We start from the raw sequence: 19,699 nt of genomic DNA, 5'->3' as shown, positions 1-19,699 counted from the left end.
AATCCTTTAGACTTAGGAAGGGCTTTAAGAAGCATGCGAGCTTGCACAATAGAAATCTTTAAGAAGGGGCAATAAGTATAAGACGAAATAGATTAGAGGAATGGGGGTGTAGCAACAGTTTGGTTGTACGTGCGGGATATTTATGGGATGCCGGCGAAAGAAGTAGAGATTTGTACAGGAAATCTGGAAGAGGTCCATAATTCTTGAAGAACAGGAGCACGGTCGAAGCTGGAAGATTCCGGCGTGGTCTAGGGGATGAAGTGGTCCTTCGTCCGCGAGATGTAGCGGGAGCGGCGTCGCGGTGATGGGCGGGCCGAGGAGAGCGGCGCGGCGCCGAGACGCACGGGTTCCCAGCAGCAGCAGCAGTCGACGCGTCCAGACGGTTCGCGGATGCGCACTCGTAGTTCGTCAGTGATGGTCAGCTGTGTACGGGAGACGTCGAGAAATGCGCCTTAGGCATGTAACTCTGGCTTGCAGAGATACCCTACGGCCGCAAAATGTTCGCGTACGGTTTCGAGATCACATAGACCTGTAATATGCCTGTGCCTAGTGCGAGTTCACGGTGAAAATCTGGCGTGAACGGTGGCTCGGAGACATGGCGTCGGTGGCGGGCTCGACCGAACAGCCGCCCGCCGCGCACGGGCACAGCTTCTGCAAGAAGACCTTCCACAAGCCCACGTACTGCCACCACTGCAGCGACATGCTCTGGGGCCTCATCCAGCAGGGCTTCATCTGCGAAGGTGAGCCACCCTCCCGACCCTCCTCCGAACGCGAAATAGGTCACAGACGGCTCCCGGCTCCGCCACCACGGGGCCGGCTCCCACCGCTCCTGCCAAAACACACCCAGGTCTCCTCCCGAAGAAGAGCGTCCAAAGCACCCATCCTTGGTCCTTCCCTTTCTTCACCAGCTTCCTCCAGGAACAAATCGCACCGCCGCAAAGATATACATACTTCTGCACCGACAACACGGCAATTTTGCGAAAACTCACCCTCCTTCGGAATAAACTGTCAAAAGTTTCCGAAAGAAGAAACTGATGACACTATTCGGAGAATACGCTTCGACAACTAGAGAAACTAACTGCCCGCACCTTCAGATGTTACGATCTACATAAAGATAAAGTTATTTGCTGAGACTCGTTCTTAACAAAATCCTTCCTCCAATAATAGACTTAGTCACGTCGTAAAAATGCAGATGTAGATAAGCATTTATGGGAGTGTGTATTGTGAAAAGAAATATTTGAGCGAAAGTTAAAAAATAAGCCTCGGATTAACAAGTTAACTGTTTGGGTACAATTTTTGTTCCGGATGATTCTTGAACCTGAAGAATCATCGTTAACATTTATCTTCAACTTTCAAAATTGACTGCAACTTGGCACCGAAGGACGTTGATGTTGTCTTTAATTAATACATGACTGCCGCAGTTTACTATGGGCAACGCGGATGCCCTCGAGGCGTCGGCACCCGTTCAGAATTTTGATTTTTTTTTTTTGAAAATATATAGTTATTCCTTTTGGGGAAGCAGGAACCATAAGAAGAAAGTGTCAATCCTGGTGGTCATCTTTGGACGATTATAAAATGTATCTGATACAGTATGATACGTGGATCGTTTGCGACGCCGACGCCTCTCGGTGCGCTCGTCATTGCGCATCGATCTTTCGCCAGCGAATAATCTCGAGGAACTCCGATTATTTAGCGACGCATGTATAGCGCCGTGACGTCAGTCCGTCACCTTTAGTCATGTGTATCGCAGGTGTCGCACATGTACACTAAAGCGCGACTCTTATTTCCCAAATGATTGTTATGGGTCGTTATTGCCACTTTTACTGGTCTCGATACGCTTACAGCGCTTTTACGATTAAGTAAATTGTTGCTGAATTGATAGCCCCGAGTGTGGCACTCGAGCAGCGTCTCGACGTTTCCGCACCACCAGATCAAACAAATTCGTTGAATTATAGATTAGACGTTGAAAAAATTGCAGGCGCCGCATCTTGGCATCTTGTTGCAGGAAAGTCGCGAACCCGCAGGAACGATCGTTTTCGTTTAAAATTTGCGAGTCCATCGATCGTCCCGATATTTTGTTTTCGATTGGTCCTAAATCGGGAGCCGACTGATTTCTCTGCGACCCCCGCCCAAAAATAACTAGTTTTCCATTCAGATTCGGCCTAGCCATTCAAGTTTTCACTTATCTCCCCTTGGTAGATCTCTATTCACAGTGGAGCAATTGTATTAGTTAACGTAAGTTGACTTATTATATACATCCAGGTATATAGGGACGCGATATCGCAGCGGAATATGTCAACGCTGTTCCCCATTGTGTACGGCTAAAGCTTCATTATTTATAGTCCTGCGGAAAGGTCAAAGAAACCGTACCACCAATACGGTTCAGTTCTTTACAACCGACTCCCACACCTGGAACTTACTCTCAGTGTTCGAGTTTGCCGTGTCTGGCTCTAAATAAATATTGCTCTCCGACAAGGTCCTCGTTCTTGGCGAGCGTGCACAGGTGCGGGATGCTCCGAATAGCGCGCTGCAGATGCGACACTGCATAAACTTTTAAAAGCCGTAAAATATTCGGCGTGAAGATAAAGTACATATATCGATATCGATTTTTCGTTCGAATTTTATGCAAGTCCATGACCCCAAAACAGCCGCCCAATTTTGCCTTAAACATTTTGTTACGTGAATAAAAAGCATAAAACTTAAAACGGTTTCGTCTATGATTTATAACAGCGTCCGTCAGTCTGTCTGTTTATTTATGGACACAAGCTAACATTCAAGAAAGTTCACAAATAAATTCGTGGCGTCGTGTCTAGCGCAAATTTTGTATTTTTTTGACATTTCAATTATGACGTTTGAAAGCAAGTGGCGCCATCGCAGTAATTCAGCCGTATAAAGTTTTCCGACAGTTTTTGAATAATTTCAAAAGTGTTCATTTGATTTCAGCTTTTCTCAATTGTGAAACAGTTCACCTTATCGTTTTGAATGAATTCGTTTTTGAAATGTTAAAATTAAGGAAATCGTGAGTCTATGGTGCATAAACAGTTTCGCAATTTCCGGGATGACGGCTTCAGTAATTGAAGATATCTCGTCAACTACAACCACAACTAGTTCTGACGTAATTTCAGCAATTCCTAAAGGCATTTCATTAGTTATGTTAATTTTCATATTGTTCCCACTGGAGTAAAAGAAAAAAAGAAGTAGACATAATATCGTTTGTAAAGCAGAAGAGAAGAAACATGATGTCATTTTCCAATCAAGATGGGGTTGATATTGGTGGTAGAATTACTGTAAATGTCAATATCAAATGTGATGTCAAAAATTAATCTGAATCCATGTAGGATTAAAATAAACTATTAAGGGGGTAGATTATTATTACTGTTATTATTACTGTAACAAAATTTGGGAGACAATTTGAAATTAAATTTTTAATGAAATTTCATTATCTCATGAATACCAACCCAATGCCATTAACATAAAAGTCACTAGATAATTATTTTATATTTTTAATTTAAAAAAAAATTAAATTAATGAAGGCGAAATAGAAAAAATAGCATGTTACACTCGTTTTACAAGACATGTTGGCGAACTCATTCCTTCGAACCCTCTCCTTCGACAATAGACTGTCTTGTGCAACTCGTATAACAATATTTTTATTCAATTTACTTAACCTAACAAACATTTTCCAACATTTTGTTTAGAGTTTTTCAAACGTAAGTGTAGTTAGTTAAATTAGATAGCTATTTGTGTCATCATCATCAATTAATGAACTAGTGACGTCGACAACTAGACTAAGAAATAACTGCCAAAGATTTATTTGGTGCAGAAAGACGGAGCACATTTACAAACATTTTATCCAAACATATTTAAGATGGGCGAGTTACGAAACGATTTTCATTTTTATGCAATGTTTTGTCCAATTTTTGTTAGGGTTGTTATACTTGGCTTTGCTGTAAATTGACAAAAATATGGTGACATTGAGTAAGGTAAATTTAGTTGTAGGTGTTAATTAATGTTTTCTTTAAAAAATGTGTGTACAGCCTGTATACATTGCGTTACATTAATATTTCACTTTTTTGGGCTCAACAGCAGTTTCAACTTAGCACGTCTTGTCTCAAACGACTTTAGAGAGGAATAAAGCTCAAAGCAAACAAAACCCGCAAAGCGACTTTATTAACGAAACCCCAATTCCTCTAGACTACAACTGAAGAAACGGGCACCCACACAATAATAATTCATATCAATTTTTAGATTAAAAGTGGTGGAGGCGCCGCGTTCAGCAAAAACTGTAGCTCTGGCAGAATTCCGGAGACGCATTTAAAACTCCTTCTGGCCGAGATATTACACTTAAATAAAACGAATTGGAACAGCTCATGTAATTCTTTACCAGTACGTTAACTCGGCTCGTTTCTCATTGAACAAAACTGTAAGTAGTGAATTCAAATGAGGTTTTGGACTCACTTTTTATACTGCGGCAGTTTTGGATTTATTAGAGAGAGAGTCCAAAACAGAGAAATATTGGTTGTAAACAGAAAGATTCGCTGAGTCGGTCGCGAACCGATGCAAACAGACTTTTACAAAATAAGCGATACATTTCCGCGAAAAAATGATGTGGAATTTTCTTGGGAAAGTTGGACCGCAATCGCGTGCAAGGACAGTTGCAAGACCTTCGACCGTTGGTAAGTCGGCTTTCTGTATGTACACGGATGGTAAACAAGTAAAGAGTCGAAATGTGCGGCTGAATTTTCGCGGAGTGTGCGATAACGATGCGTGTAGAGGCGTCTCGGTGCAGCCTCCGGATCAATACCTCTCCGCAACCACCACCGCCACCCGCCGTTATGTCCGGTACGAAAGATAGCACCTCTCATCTGGTTAAGTGTGTAGTAAACATTAAATGATGTACAACTGCGACGATGATATGTACGCTCTCTGCCCTTTGCAACGACTCCGCTTTCTAATATATTCCTATCGATTCGATAACCGGAGCGACTCCAGAAACGCCGCATCTTTGCGTAAACACTAGACGAAATACGCAAACATTACAATATAACTATTGACCGGAATACGAAATTTCAACATAACTTCCGCGTGGTGCGGTCGGATCTTTGATATCACGGCGGTTTCGCGCCGATAACCCACTTTTTCCACGGAATTAATTATTTTATTCGTTCTGTGCTGGCGTAAAGGCGGTGCAAGAGTCGCACGTCTGTGTTCTTTGTACAAAAGGCCATGGCGGTGACTTTGTGATCTGCTCTGGAAGACCCAGGAGACAAAAAAAAAACTTAATTTAAAAATGTTCAATGTTTTTTTCAAAAATCCTTCTGACTTAGTTGGGTATCTTTAAAAAAATTGATAACTACATATATGTAATATCTTTCGCCGCAAATTTATTTGAAACTCATCTTAAACAAATATTTTCTCAATTTAAACTAACAAATAAAACAAATAAAAGTACCTTCTAGTAAAGTCTTACAAATTTTGTAAAGAAGGTTACTTTACTGTACGGACTGTACCTTTGTAAAATAGGGCAACTTTTTTATATTTTGTAGTACATTTGAAATTATAAGCCTCACAAATAATTATTATTGGCGATGCAATGTACTGTCGCGAGCAATAAATTTTGGTCGTCAATGTCATTTCAAAATTTGGTTAGATTGTCACAAATTAAAAAAAAAAATCCCTGCCTGATTATGCCCATGTCAACAAAGTGTCAAAAAAAAATGAGAACAAAATGGCAATTAATGTTATACAACATGATGTTAGGTTATGACATTTACGACTGTTTTACAATGGAGCATTTTCGATTACGTCAAAGAATGACCTTGACGACCAAAATTTATTACTCGTGACTGTACTTACGTTTAAAGAGTGAAATCACTTCCTGAGAATCGGGGTTTTTTCGTTTTTCGTATACAGGCTGTATCTGAAATACGTGTGTTAATTTTAACCAGAGAAAGAACTCGCTATCTGTAATATTTTTACGAAAAAGCATTACAAATTGATTTAAAATTTGGAATAAATTAGTCATCAAAGTGTATACCCGCCTGTGCGTAAGGGCGAAAATTTTCTGTTGCGATAGAAACGGAGCCTGTCAAAAAGTCGCATTGTTCATAGAAAAAATTAAATAATCAGAATTAAAATATTCATGGTTACAAAAAATTGACCCTAGTTAATCACACAAAACGACTCGTTTGGTAAAAATAGGGGGGCAAAAAACCCTGTTTTGGAATTTTGCAAAATATTAAAAGATTCCAAGGACAAAGTTTTGGGTTTATCAGAAGAATGTCTAAATGGGGAAATTAAAAATAATAAAGTTACAATTTTTTTCCAAATTTTATTTTTGATACAGCATCGGGTTTGTTTTCGATTGCAATTAAGCAAGAGTTTTTTTATCCTCTATAATAACCAGGCATACATTTGTTGATCGTTTACTGTAGCAATACTGTTTGTTTCAGCGAGTGATTAAATAAAATAAATAAAAGTAATATTGTGTTTTTTAATCCAGAATTACAACATTACAACATCCCCAGACAATTTTCTGTTTTAACAATTTAAGCATTGTTGCCTTTTAGAAATTTGACTCGAAAAACTGTCAGCTGTCAGAATCGCTCGTCCTTGGATCTTCTACCCAACAAGCTTTCGTTGTGCAATTGAAACATTTTTGTTTTGCATAGAAGCTTTGTTATTTAACAACACGAGAACTAACTGCATGGTAAAATCAGGACGAGGGATTTTACCAAATGGCAGTTAGTTCAAGCTTAAAGTAACAAAGCTTGCATGTGTCAAAATTAAAATGTATCTAGAATAAATTAGAAAGTTGCGGTTTGTTTGAATAGGTTATAGAAAAGGACATGTTGGATTTTGTTTAAAATTGTTTAAAACAGCTGACGATCAATTTAAACTAGATGAATTAACGACGATATAACTAAAGAAACCAGGAGAAAAAAACTAGTTACTCTGCGCTAAAGATAGCAAATGAATTTTAATTTGACAATTAAAATAATCGAAAAAGCTACAATTAAAAGACCAAGTAGTACCTATCCGGCTCGAAGGACCAAAAAAATGTTTGACTCCAGGGCACTTAAATCTGTTTTGAGTTGATTTAAGTCTACCTAAGCGAACAACTTTGTACGATTTTCTTCGTGATCCACAATCCGTTAAATCAAGATTGACTCAGGAGGACCAGGAGGCAGGAACGAATTAGGTACTACTTCTCGCAAGTAGGTTTCAAGTTTTGGACACGACACAATACGATACAATTTTGGTCTTGACACGACGATGGTCAAAATGCAAGTCAATTCCCAAATGTCCCTCATTTTCTCAATTCCCGACTTTAAGCGATATTATGAGATCGTTAACACGCAACAATCTTTTCTCGAAGAGGGTGCAATTATTTTTTTTGAATGTTAAACTAATCTAAATGACGCGCTAAAACTGAAAATGTTTTTGTTTTCAAAATACAGTAGAAAAATGGAAAAAGCTCCGATTTTCTGTGTTCAGCCGCTGATTTTTGGTGAGTGTTAATAACTACTTTGGAATGGTGAAAGATACAAAAAAAAAGGTAACCTTGCTTGTTAGTAGCAGTTTACAGCAATAACAGTTTTGAAATGACTTTCTAAAAAAAATTTCGAACTGTACCTCTTCCAAGAAAACTTGAATATCCAGAGTCAAAAAAATAAATAATTAATTTAGTGAATTTTGCGTAGTTGAAGAGTCGATATTATTTTTATTTTCTAACAAAAATATATTTGTTTTACATGAAATGTAAAAATGAATCTTTAAGTTGATTCAGTATTAACCCCACACTAACACAATTTCTTGAAATTTAACGTTATTATGCTATTGGTATGCTGTTTATACTGCTGACATTTTGATACTTTCCATCTATATTGAATGTTTTTCCAAAAATAATCCTGTCGAGTAGTCATCATCTGCAATCTACATTTCTCATGATTTCTACATTCTCATCGCTTTCATCATCAGTTTTTCTTACTAAACTTTTTAATTTTTATTTACGTTAGATTACATTAGTATGTTACTGTAGAATTTTAACGACGATTATAAAATCAAATGATATTTTCTGGTCTGTAGAAACGAAAAATGTTTTCCTGACTTTTTGAGAAAAATCATTCATTTTCTTCCCATAACTCCATTGCAAGTTTATTTATTTTGCTCATTTTATGCCGAGTAAAATGTTCGTTTAGTAAAATTAACATAGTTTAAATTATTATATCCTTTACATTTTATTTCATTTTTATGTTGACTGTATTATATCCTGTTTAATATCTAATAAAAAGAACATTATACGTTTCTATTTATAATTTCCAAAAATAAGACAAGGTAATCTAGAAATAACTTTATATATGATGATGATACATGTGCCTTGAGTACCTTTGTAAAGCACATTTTAATTATTAAACGTGAAATCGGTCGTGTCAGAACGATAAACACCTAAAAATAGAGCTGTTGGAATAATTACGCTGAAGGTGTACACATGGCATATTAAAATAATGACCGGAAACAGACGTTTCCTTCCGTTTCCTAAAAATAAAAAGTTACAGCCGACGATAAATTTTAGATCATGTTTGTACATTTTACAAACGTCTTTTGAATCATACACGGCGTTCACCGAATGCGCGTAATTTTGAAATCTGTCCCTCAGTCAGAATTTTCCAAATATCGTAATTGTTTATGATTGTTTTATTAGTGGCGCGTTTTTTTATTCGTTTATAGGTTTTGTTATTGCGGTTTGGAACTGATTACATATGGGCAAAAGAATAACTATTGCACAGGCGCATATTGAGTACGAGGTGATTGTTGACGTCAGTTCTGATATACTTGTGTGTATATGTTTACATCTCTTCACGGACTGCTGCTGTTGTATTCAGGGTCGCATTTATTTTTATCAAGAAATCTCCATTAATTATATAACACCCACGATATATGGATTATGGTTTGCGGCCTGTTCTAGTTCCAGCAAATCCAGGTGGACCTCTAAGGCCGCAAGATATTATCGAAACGACGTCGGAATAAAACTCCGTGATGCTAAACAACCGTCCCGGATCGGTTTTTCTCTTTTTGTACGTCCGCGGAAAGGACCACCCTGCATCCTGCACCGCTTATCGATAGTGCAGAATGCAGATGGGTGTGGATAAATCCTGCCAATAAGCTATTTTTATTCAAGCTTCGACATAATAGTTGTCTTATCAGCGAAATACTTCACCTGCTATTAATGTAACATCATACAGGTGGTTTATTTTCATTTGGAATCTATTAATAACACCGCTCATTATCTATCCCCAATAATCACTTGATACGGATACCTACCAGCTACTTTTTCGTGTTATCGCCGTCGGCATACCCGCCGTGGTACACCAACTGTAAAGGTCCCCTGTATTGATTTATTTGCAAATCTTGTGCAAGCGACCCGCTACGTCATTCATATGACGTCAGTTGGATTTGGAAAGCGGGTTTGGCACGGGTCTGGCGAAAGCTCACACCTCTCGAACATCCGCGTACTATGCAGCAGGACAACAACACGAATTAAAAATATAAATTTCAATAGCAACACGCTGACCGCCACTTTCTACACGATTCTATTTCAAACATGCACGGATTTCGTTTCGAAACATTTTCCCTCCGCTGCTCATTCCAGAAATCCGACACCGCGTCCAAAGCTTCTAGAGACTCCTTTTATGACATCTGTTCCTTCTGCTGACCTATTTTTAAGGAGCCGTGGCTGCATGCTCCAACTTTTATCATAAATTGTATGTTTCTTGTTTGAAAAATTGTCTTCGTTTTTTCCAGTGTGCAACTTCGTGGTGCATGATCGCTGCCTAAAGACTGTGGTGTCCCCGTGTTCCAGCATCGCCGCCAGCCTTATCAAGGTATAAACCCACCACACTGATGCCAACCAGATTGTAAAATATTTTTTCCAGAATCCGGTAGCCCACTGTTGGTCAGAACCGTTCCACCATAAGCGAAAATTTTGTAATGTGTGTAGGAAAAGGTTAGATGATAGCGTGTCCATCCACTGTGAAAGTGAGTAACACAAGATACAACCGATTAACAATACAAAGTTGATAGGTTAATTCAAAGACACGGGTTGATTGATTCTGGTTTCAGTTTGCGAGTACTTCGTACACACCGAATGTCAGGATTTCGCCGTTGCTGACTGCAAGGAAAACGCTACATATCTTCCGGGAAAGCAATTGTCGAACGTACACCATCAACATCACTGGCGAGAAGGTAATCTGCCGAGCAACTCAAAATGTGCTCTCTGCAAGAAAACCTGCTGGACGACGGAATGCTTGTCGGGATACCGGTGCGAATGGTGCGGTATGACCGTAAGTGCGATCCTTCGCCCGTTATCCTGTCATTAAAGCGCCAATTTCTTTCGCAGTGTCATGCCACCTGCCACGTGAACATAACATCCGAATGCACATTCGGGGTGCTGGAACCGATTTATCTGCCACCGCATGCCGTGAGCATTCCAAGAACCGAAGTACCCATGGAGGCCATCATCGGAGTTCAAGTTCGTCGGAAAGACACCTTGTCTCGTGAGTATTCATGCCGTAAGTGTTGCTTTATTACTAACTAGGTGTTGTACCTTTGTTGGTAATCGTAGGCGATACTGTACTGGACACAGCTGAAATTTTAACATTTTGCCTAAAAAGAGAAATTTGCCGTTTGTTCGAGTTGTGTTGCGCATCAACAATATCGATGCTTCAATTTATAAACAGTGATCTTTATGTTTAATAGCACTTTGGGAAGTTTGTCAAGACAGGAAACTAAAGTTTATACGATCGCTCTAGTTTGGGTTGTAAAAAATCGACAAACGTACGTAATTACGTGCGTCATTCAACTGCCCTAATATGAATAGTGGAACACGATTTCCTTTTTTGAAGATCCGTATCCGTAAACATTCGCAACAAATATTTTGCACATTTTCAACTTTGTAAATAACCACCTTGGACTTATAACTTTCTTCTTTAAAAATTGACAGATTTCTTTAACTGTATTGTAACAAAATGGATCCTAAAAAAATGTTTTTCATTCTAAAACTTGACCTCTTCACTAATAACAGAGCTTAAATTGCACATTCTTATAAATGAAGAAATATTATTCTGAAGCACAATCCATTGACTGAGTTCAGTAACAGTTACCTATCCAAATTTTAAATTTTGAAAAGTCAAGTAAAATGTCGGACACCTACCGAGCGTTTCAACAGAAAAAAATACATGTACTAAAGTGGCACGAGAATGTTATTTTCATATTTTTTCTGGTACCCAATTATCTTTTAGCGTAAACTATAATAAAAATTATGTAAGAAGTCCCGTGGCAAAAATGCGAACTAATGCTAATGAATGTTTCTATGGTAAATAAGCAACAATTTTGAAAGTACATTCAAAACAATAAATCTACGTTTAAGACGTTGTCATTCATTTGAACAATTCAAAGTAATCCAAACTCTAAATTTTCATTTTTGGAGAATGCCGAAAAGGTAAGAAACTTTAAAAATGTATATGTTCAACATAGACATTATTTAATGTGCAAAAAAATAACCACACAATTTACTATAAAAGTAAAATTTTTGTTTTGAGTGTACTAGAAATATTAGCGCCGCTGTCAAATTTGACATGGGACTTCTTACATTATTAATTTTTACTATAATTTGTTGGATTTGTTTAACATCATAAACATCTGCTGGAAGGTAGCAGTTTTTCAGCTGGTTTAGAATTAGGTACCACCAAAAATTTCATATTTATTTCTTCAGCGTTTCTGTGTACAAATTAGTAAGACAGACACGGCCGAGTTGATATTTCTATTTTTTTACAATTGTGGTCATAAATATAATTCCAATTTTGAAATCATAATCATTCAGTTTACGTGAGATTAACCAGAAAAAATGTAGTCAATATCGACATTTGTCATATCACAAAAAGACTGACTGACGTGCAAAGATAAACATTTATTTAATTATTGTATTTATTTAATGTAATGTTTACGGTATCAAATAGAGTTTGAATTTCTCCTTTTAAAAAACCGCATTTTCGAAAGTAAAATAGTAGTTTATTTAACGAGTTCGTGTGTAAATTGGGCTTTTTTTGGCATGAGTGGGCCAGTTTAAAACACGAGTAAAACGAGCGTTTTAAAGGTCCATGAGTGCCAAAAAAAGCCCAATTTACACAAGAACGAGTTGAATACAACATTTTTTTGTTCGACGAGCCCCTTACAGGCTCAAATCGCTTAAAATCTTTAAAATTAGCTTGACGTTTCGTTTTGACAAGTTGTCACATTTATCAAAATCCGTTCACACAGGAGAAAATTCACAAATTTTGACAGTGTCGAACAAAAAAAGAATGAAAATGATATTCTCATGCTGTGGGTTGTCAACTCGAAGGTATACGACGATGTTACTTCAATATAGTTCATGAAATGGTCGACACGATTAAACAAAATCAATTGTAATTGTAATTCAGCGTCACTGAAACTGGAGCTTTTAAATATTTAGTTTCGCCTTTGTTTATTTAGTATTTCTTTTTTGTGAAGTTATTTTCTTTCATTGCAACAGCGAACGTAAATTTTTAAGTGCTTTAATTTTGTTTTAATTTTTATTTTAAGATAACAAGGGAATGATTTTGCAGTCATCAGTGGCGGTAGTGATAGACGGACTGCTTTATCGAGTGTTCTGAAGCGTCTTTCTGTTGTTTTGCCATCCTCATGTCAAGGCAAATGCCAGCCCTCGCTCCCTTATGTCCGAGGTATATTTGATTTGCGAAAGTACTTTTTTGTTTGATGCATTCTACCGCTTTTTATGCGCTTTTCTATTGCCGTCTAAAACGTAGCTTTATGTTTATTTTATTTTCAGCGACATTTCCACCGATCTCTCAAATTAGTGACGCTAACCACACGAAATATCTGTAGTTATGAGTAGATTCAGAATACTAACTTTCTTTATTTGAAAATAAAAGTGTGTACGTAATATTATACTGGCAATTTGATCGTGAAATTTGTTAAAGTAGTCTCATCTCGATCGTTGTCTTGTAGCCCGGAGTATTTCGGAAGAATTCAGCAGCGGAGATGCTGGCCGTTACAGGGAATCGGAAGATTACAGCCAGTCTCATACACCAGGCCGCGATAGCAGACAGGATAAGACGAACAAGGACAAGGAGGACAGAGACGAGGGTACGTAAAAATTAGGGAAAATGGGGTGGCCGCTTACTTTTCGCATTTTCACGACAGAGGTGATCAAAGTGTACGATGGGAATAATTCGTTGAGAAGAAGGATCTTCCGGACCATTGTGGTATCTCGACAGGCACCATTGAAGCAAGTGTTAACACAGGCTCTCCGGGCGTTTCATATCACAAAAGATCCGAGTTCGTTCCATCTGACAGATCTATATTCTCCCGACGAAGCAGTTCTGCAAGATCCGACTCCTGTGGTGACTCTTCACAGAAAAGAAGGGAAGAGGCCGGCGGTTTTTCTTCGGTTCAAGTATGTTTTCGCGGCGTCAAAGATGATCCCGTCTAGAATTCGATGTTTTCTCTTAGGGACAGGGACAACGACAAGGGTGAAGTACGCGTCTACCCTGGAAAGTTGCAGGTATCCCAGGCATTCTGCACCGTGCCTGTGGATTCCAATACAACGGTCGGTGATCTCATACGCGAAGCTTTGAAACGGTTTGGCCTCGAGGACTATAACTGCGAAGATTACAGATGTAGCGAGGTCCTGCTGGATAGGGGAGGTGCGTCGTTGTCGAGTTTGAGAACGTTCCGAGATGCTGACGGCGGTTTTTTCTTTGCAGTTACTGAACGAGTGTTGTCGTGGAACGAGAGGCCGTGGGAAATTATGAAGCAGTTGGGGAAGGATAGCATCAGACAAATGGAGCTCATGAGGTTCTACTTGCAGCTGAAACAAGACCCACACGGACCAAATTTAGCATTATTTGTGGGCAATTTGCCTCCCAATCTTTCCGAAAGGAACTACGAGAACATTCTTACCGAATTTTTAGGAAAAGGTAACGTATCCTGCGAGAGTTTATTAATCGGGGAGATTTCAAGTGAACGTTTCAGAAAACAAATTTTCTAAAATTGGTCCAATCTACTACGAATACGGGTCTATGGTTATAACGTACGAGGATTCTGATAAGGCTGTCAGAGCGCTATATACTCTAAGGGAATCAAGATTCGAAGACAAACATTTACTTGGTAAACTATGAATATTTCGTCCGGTTGAGCCTCCTCCATCGAAATTGTTTTTCCAGTGATGTTGTTGCCAAATATTGAACCTTCGATGACTCCAAACGGTGTGCAACCGCTTCTCGTCTTCGTCAACGTAAAATCTGGGGGTTGTCAAGGATTGGAACTCATATCCAGCTTCAGAAAACTTCTGAATCCGTATCAAGTGTTCGACTTGGACAACGGCGGTCCTCTACCGGGCTTGTACGTATTCAGAAACATCCAGAACTACAAGATTCTCGTGTGCGGGGGTGACGGGACGATCGGTTGGGTCCTCCAGTGTCTGGACAACGTCGGACAAGATTCGCAGTGTTCTTCTCCGGCTTGCGCTATCGTTCCGCTGGGGACAGGTACCCCAGAGAAAAACGTCAAGGTTGGGGAATTTTTTACCGTCGAATTTTTCCAGGTAACGATTTGGCAAGAGTGCTCAGGTGGGGACCAGGATATACAGGGGGTGAAGACCCGCTGAATCTCTTACGAGACGTGATTGATGCGGAGGAAATCCGGTTAGATCGATGGACTGTGGTGTTCCATCCTGAGGATAAGCCAGATGACAGCGTTAAGCAGGTCAACTCCACCGGTAAGAAGAGGCAAAAACTGTCCAAAATGAAAGTGACCAATGAGCAAATTAGAAAAGCAGGTCAATCATATGTGTTTATAGATGTTGTTTTGCTGTAATTGAGACTAACGGGTTTAATAACCAGTTGCGCGTAGTTCTATGGCCATTGCCTGCTGAAATTTTAACTGTAGGTTGTCCACCTACTTTTTCTGAAAGCAGGATGGAATAGTTCGTTTTAGAGCTTGGCCACCCATTTAATAAACATAGTTTAATTAATCATTAATAATGTAAAATTCCAAGGTAAACTGTGAGTATAATCAACAGTTTAACTCATTTCACTGCAGACGTTTAGTTTATGTTTGGAAGAATCGCAAGAAATAGTTTGGTTTTTCTGTTTTTCCTTCTTCCAAATATAACGTAAGCAAACGAACATAAATCATCAATGCACAGCAGCACCAGTTTTAAAATCAACATTTAAACGACCAACTTCTAAAAATATTTATTAACTAAAGCAGCTCCAGACGTAGACTGATCACAGGATAGATGCATGGCTTATGACTTTAGTTTACGGCAAAACAACATTGTTATAAAGGAATTGGTTAAAGTAAAATTCTAGACGCTTTCTCAAAAAGTAGGTTGTCCAATTTTGCTTAAAATTCACCGAAGAAAATTGGCCCAGACCGTCGTAGAATTTCTGATCGTCGAGAAACGCCAATTGACACTTTTCATAATTTCACGCGTTTCACGACGGTCAGAAAATACGATTAATTTTAGAGTGTAACTCTTACCTGAACACTTACTACAGTTGTAGCAGGTTCGACGAGCGAAGACAACTCCCAGATATTCGTGATGAACAACTACTTCGGAATCGGCATCGACGCGGATTTGTGCCTAGATTTTCACAACGCGAGGGAAGAAAATCCGAACAAGTTTAACAGTCGCTTGCACAACAAGAGCGTCTACGTAAAAATGGGTCTGCGAAAGATGGTGGGGCCAAAAATGTGCAAGGATCTGCACAAAGAAGTACGCTTAGAAGTGGACGGGAAGCTCGTAGAACTACCTCAAGTAGAAGGCATCATCATTCTTAACATTTTAAGGTAAGCGCTGTTGGCGTGTCAAAATCGATGATTAAAGGAAATGTGACAGTTGGGGTTCCGGAGCGAATCCGTGGGGTCCAGAGAAGGAAGATCAGTTTTCAAAGCCAAACCATTGGGACGGAATGTTGGAAGTCGTGGGTGTGACTGGAGTCGTTCATCTAGGGCAAATACAGTCTGGACTGAGATCGGCCATGCGGATTGCACAAGTAACCGGTCACAATTTACTCGAGTTTTTACATTAAACGGTTTTTTTTTTTGTAGGGTGGTCACATTAAAATCCACCTCCATTCAGACATTCCAGTCCAAGTGGATGGCGAACCATGGGTGCAAAGCCCTTGTGATGTGGTTGTGCTCAAATCTGCTCTGAAGGTAAGATTTTTTCCTTGGAAATTATTTAGTCGATTACCTACCATAGTCACTTAGATAGTTTACTTTTTACTCTTCTACTTTATTTTGGAAAGTAGTTTTGTGATTTTTTTGAGTTGGTATTTTAGACAACCTACAATCAGTTTTGTTACACTAATGAAAACACCTACTAAGAGTTTGTGTAATATTTTTTTATGTGACTGATTTAATTGAAAATATACAGTTATACAAATACTGCAAAGACATTACCTGAATTTTGTACAAACAGTATAGCACAAACCTTCCAATTCTTACATACGTAGCTAGTTTGGGACTGTTTTCATTCAACTGCATGTACTGCAAAGCATTACCCCACCCTCCCCAAAACCACAACCAACGTCAGAAACGTATTCAACTAAAACTAAACGTTTTAAACTTAATTTTGCTCTATTTATTAATCGATCCACTTTAATACAATCCACTCTTTATTTCATCTTTTCTTCAAATTAAATTAAAACTGACAGAAAAAAAAGTTGCATCACTGAATCAGTTAGTCCAACATGAAAAGAAAAAAATCATAGCCAACTCGGTCCCAAAAAGATCGTGAAGGTCTAATAAGAGTAATAAGTTTCGTTGTTTGATTAATTTTTTTGTATTAATTTACTGTTTTAAGGATAAATCTGTTTCTAGATAATTTCAAATATAAAAAAAATACGAGTGTTCGTATTATGCAACATAAAACATGAAAATGCGTAATTTCTCTGAAAATTGATTTAACGAAGGTGTCTTCAATTACCTGTCGTCCTTAAACTTCAAAGACAGTATCGGAACTATGTTTCATTAAAAATGAAATCACATCTACATCTTTGTGATCTAGAAAGTCGTGGGATGAAATAAGGAATTTAAATAACTTCTAAATATAGAGTGAGAGCATAATGACCATAATAATTGTTGCTTTTTATTTTAAAACCCATTTTAAGCAGTCGTATTAAATAATAATTTGATTATGGAGATTTAGTCGAGTGAAGAGGTGTTGATTCTACTCACTCTATTTTACGTTATTTTTGTCTTGGAGTGATCGATAATTTTTTTCTACGAAACATAAAAAAATATGATAACAGTGGGGCTAATCAAAACCTAAGTGATCATCGTGATTAAAACAATTATCAATTAACAGAAAATTGGAATTAAATTGGAAATTTTAAAATAAACATCAAATATCTATGAGATCAGAAATTGAAATGATGAATTTGCACAAACTCAAGTACGATTTAAAGTTTTTGTAGAGTTACCGTTAAAAGACGATTGATAAAATTAATTGCATAAACAATGATGATAATAATCATAAAATCGGAATATATGGCTGAGTGTCACCCCGTATATGAATGACTGTAGTGTTTTGTTAATCTGGACTGATGTGGAAGAGTTGTAAAAATTTGAGTACCTCTAGCTTATTCCTCTTCAATGGCGCTACCATTCCGAACCACGTTTGAATTATGATTTGTTTGAATTAAAGATAAAAACGAGTTTTTTTGTTGTTCGGTGGTGCTATAGTAGAGGTGTTGCAAGACGACAACAGCCCGTAAGACGGTACTGACCCGCTGATAAATCCGCTGTTGAGTGTTCCACCAAGTTTGTTGTTGTACAATCGTTAATAGAAATTCGTTGATGCAGGCGACCATGCTGAAGAAAAATAAGTTCAAGCGTCGGCCTACAGAACCGAACATTCTTCCTGCCAATGGGGAGGGGGGCAAGAGCACCGATGACTAGACCCACCCCGTTCCATATAAAACACACCACTCTCTCACAAACTCGACTGTGTTTTCTAAAGTTTCCATCATGTTTATGTTCATTGGCATGTATAATATTTTGCTTGTTCGTCATGTACTGTTCGATTTATTGCTTTTTCAGTTGATTCAAGTAGAGTTGATTGATTGTTTACATACGTTGAATTTTAATGAGTGTTTGTGTGTGCGCCCCTCCCCAGGCCACCATGCTGAAGAAGATGAAGGGTAAAATGAAGAGGCGCAACACGGAACCCACGATGCTAGTATCGCCGGGGGCCCAGCTGGCTCCCCTCCCCTCGAACGACGGCGAATCACCCACGGACCCGACAAACACCACTTTCTAATCATCCCCCGCAAAGTGTTTTGTTAGTTTTATCCGTGTTTTATTAGACAGTAACCCCAATGGGCATGGGCTGTTCGTTCTTCTTTTAGTTCTCTTGCATTTACGAAACGTATTACATAAAATGTATATTTGACTGTAAACTGTAATAATTATTACGTTATAGTATGGTATTTTACCAAACTGTGGTGAATTCATATACTTATTATTAGAATCGTGGCGGAATGCCCGTTGAGTTTATTTAATTTTAAATAGTTAAATTACGAGTACAAGTGATGTACTGTAGATCTGTTGTAGTTTTTTAAAGTTTATTTAACGAGAAGAATAAATAATTGCCGGAACTTTGCATTACGGCATGCTTCGTTGAAACCCAGCCGTTCTACCGCAAAGTGAGCACTACCAAAGTAGCCTTTGGCAATACTCACTACTCCAGATGTGTAAGATGGATCGTTCTCTTGCGCAGTGAACGGTCGCCAATGAGGAGGTTCGCCTCTTATCTGATATGTCCCTGATCGGCCACGTCACTGGAAGGCACATCCCGGTTACGGACACATGTTATCCGAAGGGACGATCTCGACGAGTGACCGCACACGGTGACGGAAAATGATGTGACGAAATGGCAGCAAGCGAAGCGTTTCCGAAGTGTTATCCGGGAGGTTTGTTCCACCACTGGCCGATCGCCCTCGTGGCAAAGTAGGCTATGCAAATTCTAGTCACCCTTCCCCGAAGACGGCAGCCGTCAGTAAGGCGGCAGGACAGCGAGCTACAGTTGGCAGCGTTAGGTCTCTCTATCCAGGAAGCGACACTTTAACGCCGTCGTTAATCTGCCGCGACGCAAGGGGCTCAGTTTTTCACGGGTTGCTGCCTGGGGCTTAACCCGTGATTAATATGCGTCGCCGGCAGATTTTCGAAATGACAGTACCATAATTTAGCTATTATCTTATTACTACATTGATGTGCTATGTTTGTAATTATATTTCCCAGACGTATGTAATTAATAGATATGGTCAGAACAACCGTTCAGTCTGTTCCATCTATTGGAAAAACTTCAATTCGGTCATCCGACACGACGTTCCGCAGTCTTAGGTACAATTCGTGTCGAGTATCTATCTACCTCGGACGTCAAGCGGTTCACGTGAGCTGAGGTTTTTCTGTTACATATAAGATATGAAATATATGTATATGTGATTATAGATATATTAAAAATTGTGAAATATAGAAATATTAAATGTATTCGGATTATTGTTATTCATCAGATTCAAGTTGTACCCTCTTACTTATTACTCCTTTAACCTTCCCACGCGCTTAACGAAAACTTCGGACAATAGCAAAA

At 38.7% G+C, this 19,699-nt stretch overlaps 1 protein-coding gene and 1 long non-coding RNA gene across 11 annotated transcripts; both read left to right on the top strand.

Moving 5' to 3' along the window:
* Positions 1–64: 64 nt before the first annotated feature.
* On the top strand, positions 65–19,599 carry LOC138135924 (diacylglycerol kinase theta). 10 transcript variants are annotated; one of them, XM_069054904.1, is made up of 17 exons: positions 65–740; positions 9,805–9,884; positions 9,936–10,038; positions 10,123–10,343; positions 10,400–10,556; positions 12,645–12,761; positions 13,048–13,185; positions 13,243–13,495; positions 13,552–13,745; positions 13,806–14,018; positions 14,074–14,208; positions 14,265–14,588; positions 14,645–14,878; positions 15,612–15,894; positions 15,944–16,100; positions 16,156–16,263; positions 18,227–19,599. In XM_069054904.1, the coding sequence occupies exons 1-17, from the start codon at positions 596–598 to the stop codon at positions 18,368–18,370; spliced, it is 3,006 nt and encodes a 1,001-aa protein (XP_068911005.1). In that variant the 5' UTR covers positions 65–595; the 3' UTR covers positions 18,371–19,599. The 10 variants fall into 10 exon arrangements, with proteins under 10 accessions (XP_068911005.1, XP_068911004.1, XP_068911007.1 ...); XM_069054903.1 differs by having other exon boundaries at positions 70–740; positions 15,603–15,894; XM_069054906.1 differs by having other exon boundaries at positions 74–740; positions 14,645–14,818; positions 15,603–15,894.
* On the top strand, positions 2,291–3,434 carry LOC138135287 (uncharacterized). The gene is made up of 2 exons (XR_011160916.1): positions 2,291–2,887; positions 2,944–3,434. It is a non-coding gene; the product is annotated as an uncharacterized lncRNA (long non-coding RNA).
* Positions 19,600–19,699: the final 100 nt, after the last annotated feature.

Source organism: Tenebrio molitor, chromosome 7 (genome assembly GCF_963966145.1).
Source record: "Tenebrio molitor chromosome 7, icTenMoli1.1, whole genome shotgun sequence".
Lineage (NCBI taxonomy): Eukaryota > Metazoa > Arthropoda > Insecta > Coleoptera > Tenebrionidae > Tenebrio > Tenebrio molitor.
Note: the sequence above shows the minus strand (reverse complement) of the source record. Positions and strands in the feature narration are given on the sequence as shown.

Coding starts and splice junctions, on each gene's coding strand:
- LOC138135924 (XM_069054903.1), top strand. CDS start 596: ATGGCGTCGGTGGCGGGCTCGACCGAACAGCCGCCCGCCGCGCACGGG. Junction 12,762..13,047: donor CTCGCTCCCTTATGTCCGAG/GTATATTTGATT, acceptor GTTGTCTTGTAG/CCCGGAGTATTTCGGAAGAA. Junction 14,589..14,644: donor TATCGTTCCGCTGGGGACAG/GTACCCCAGAGA, acceptor GAATTTTTCCAG/GTAACGATTTGGCAAGAGTG.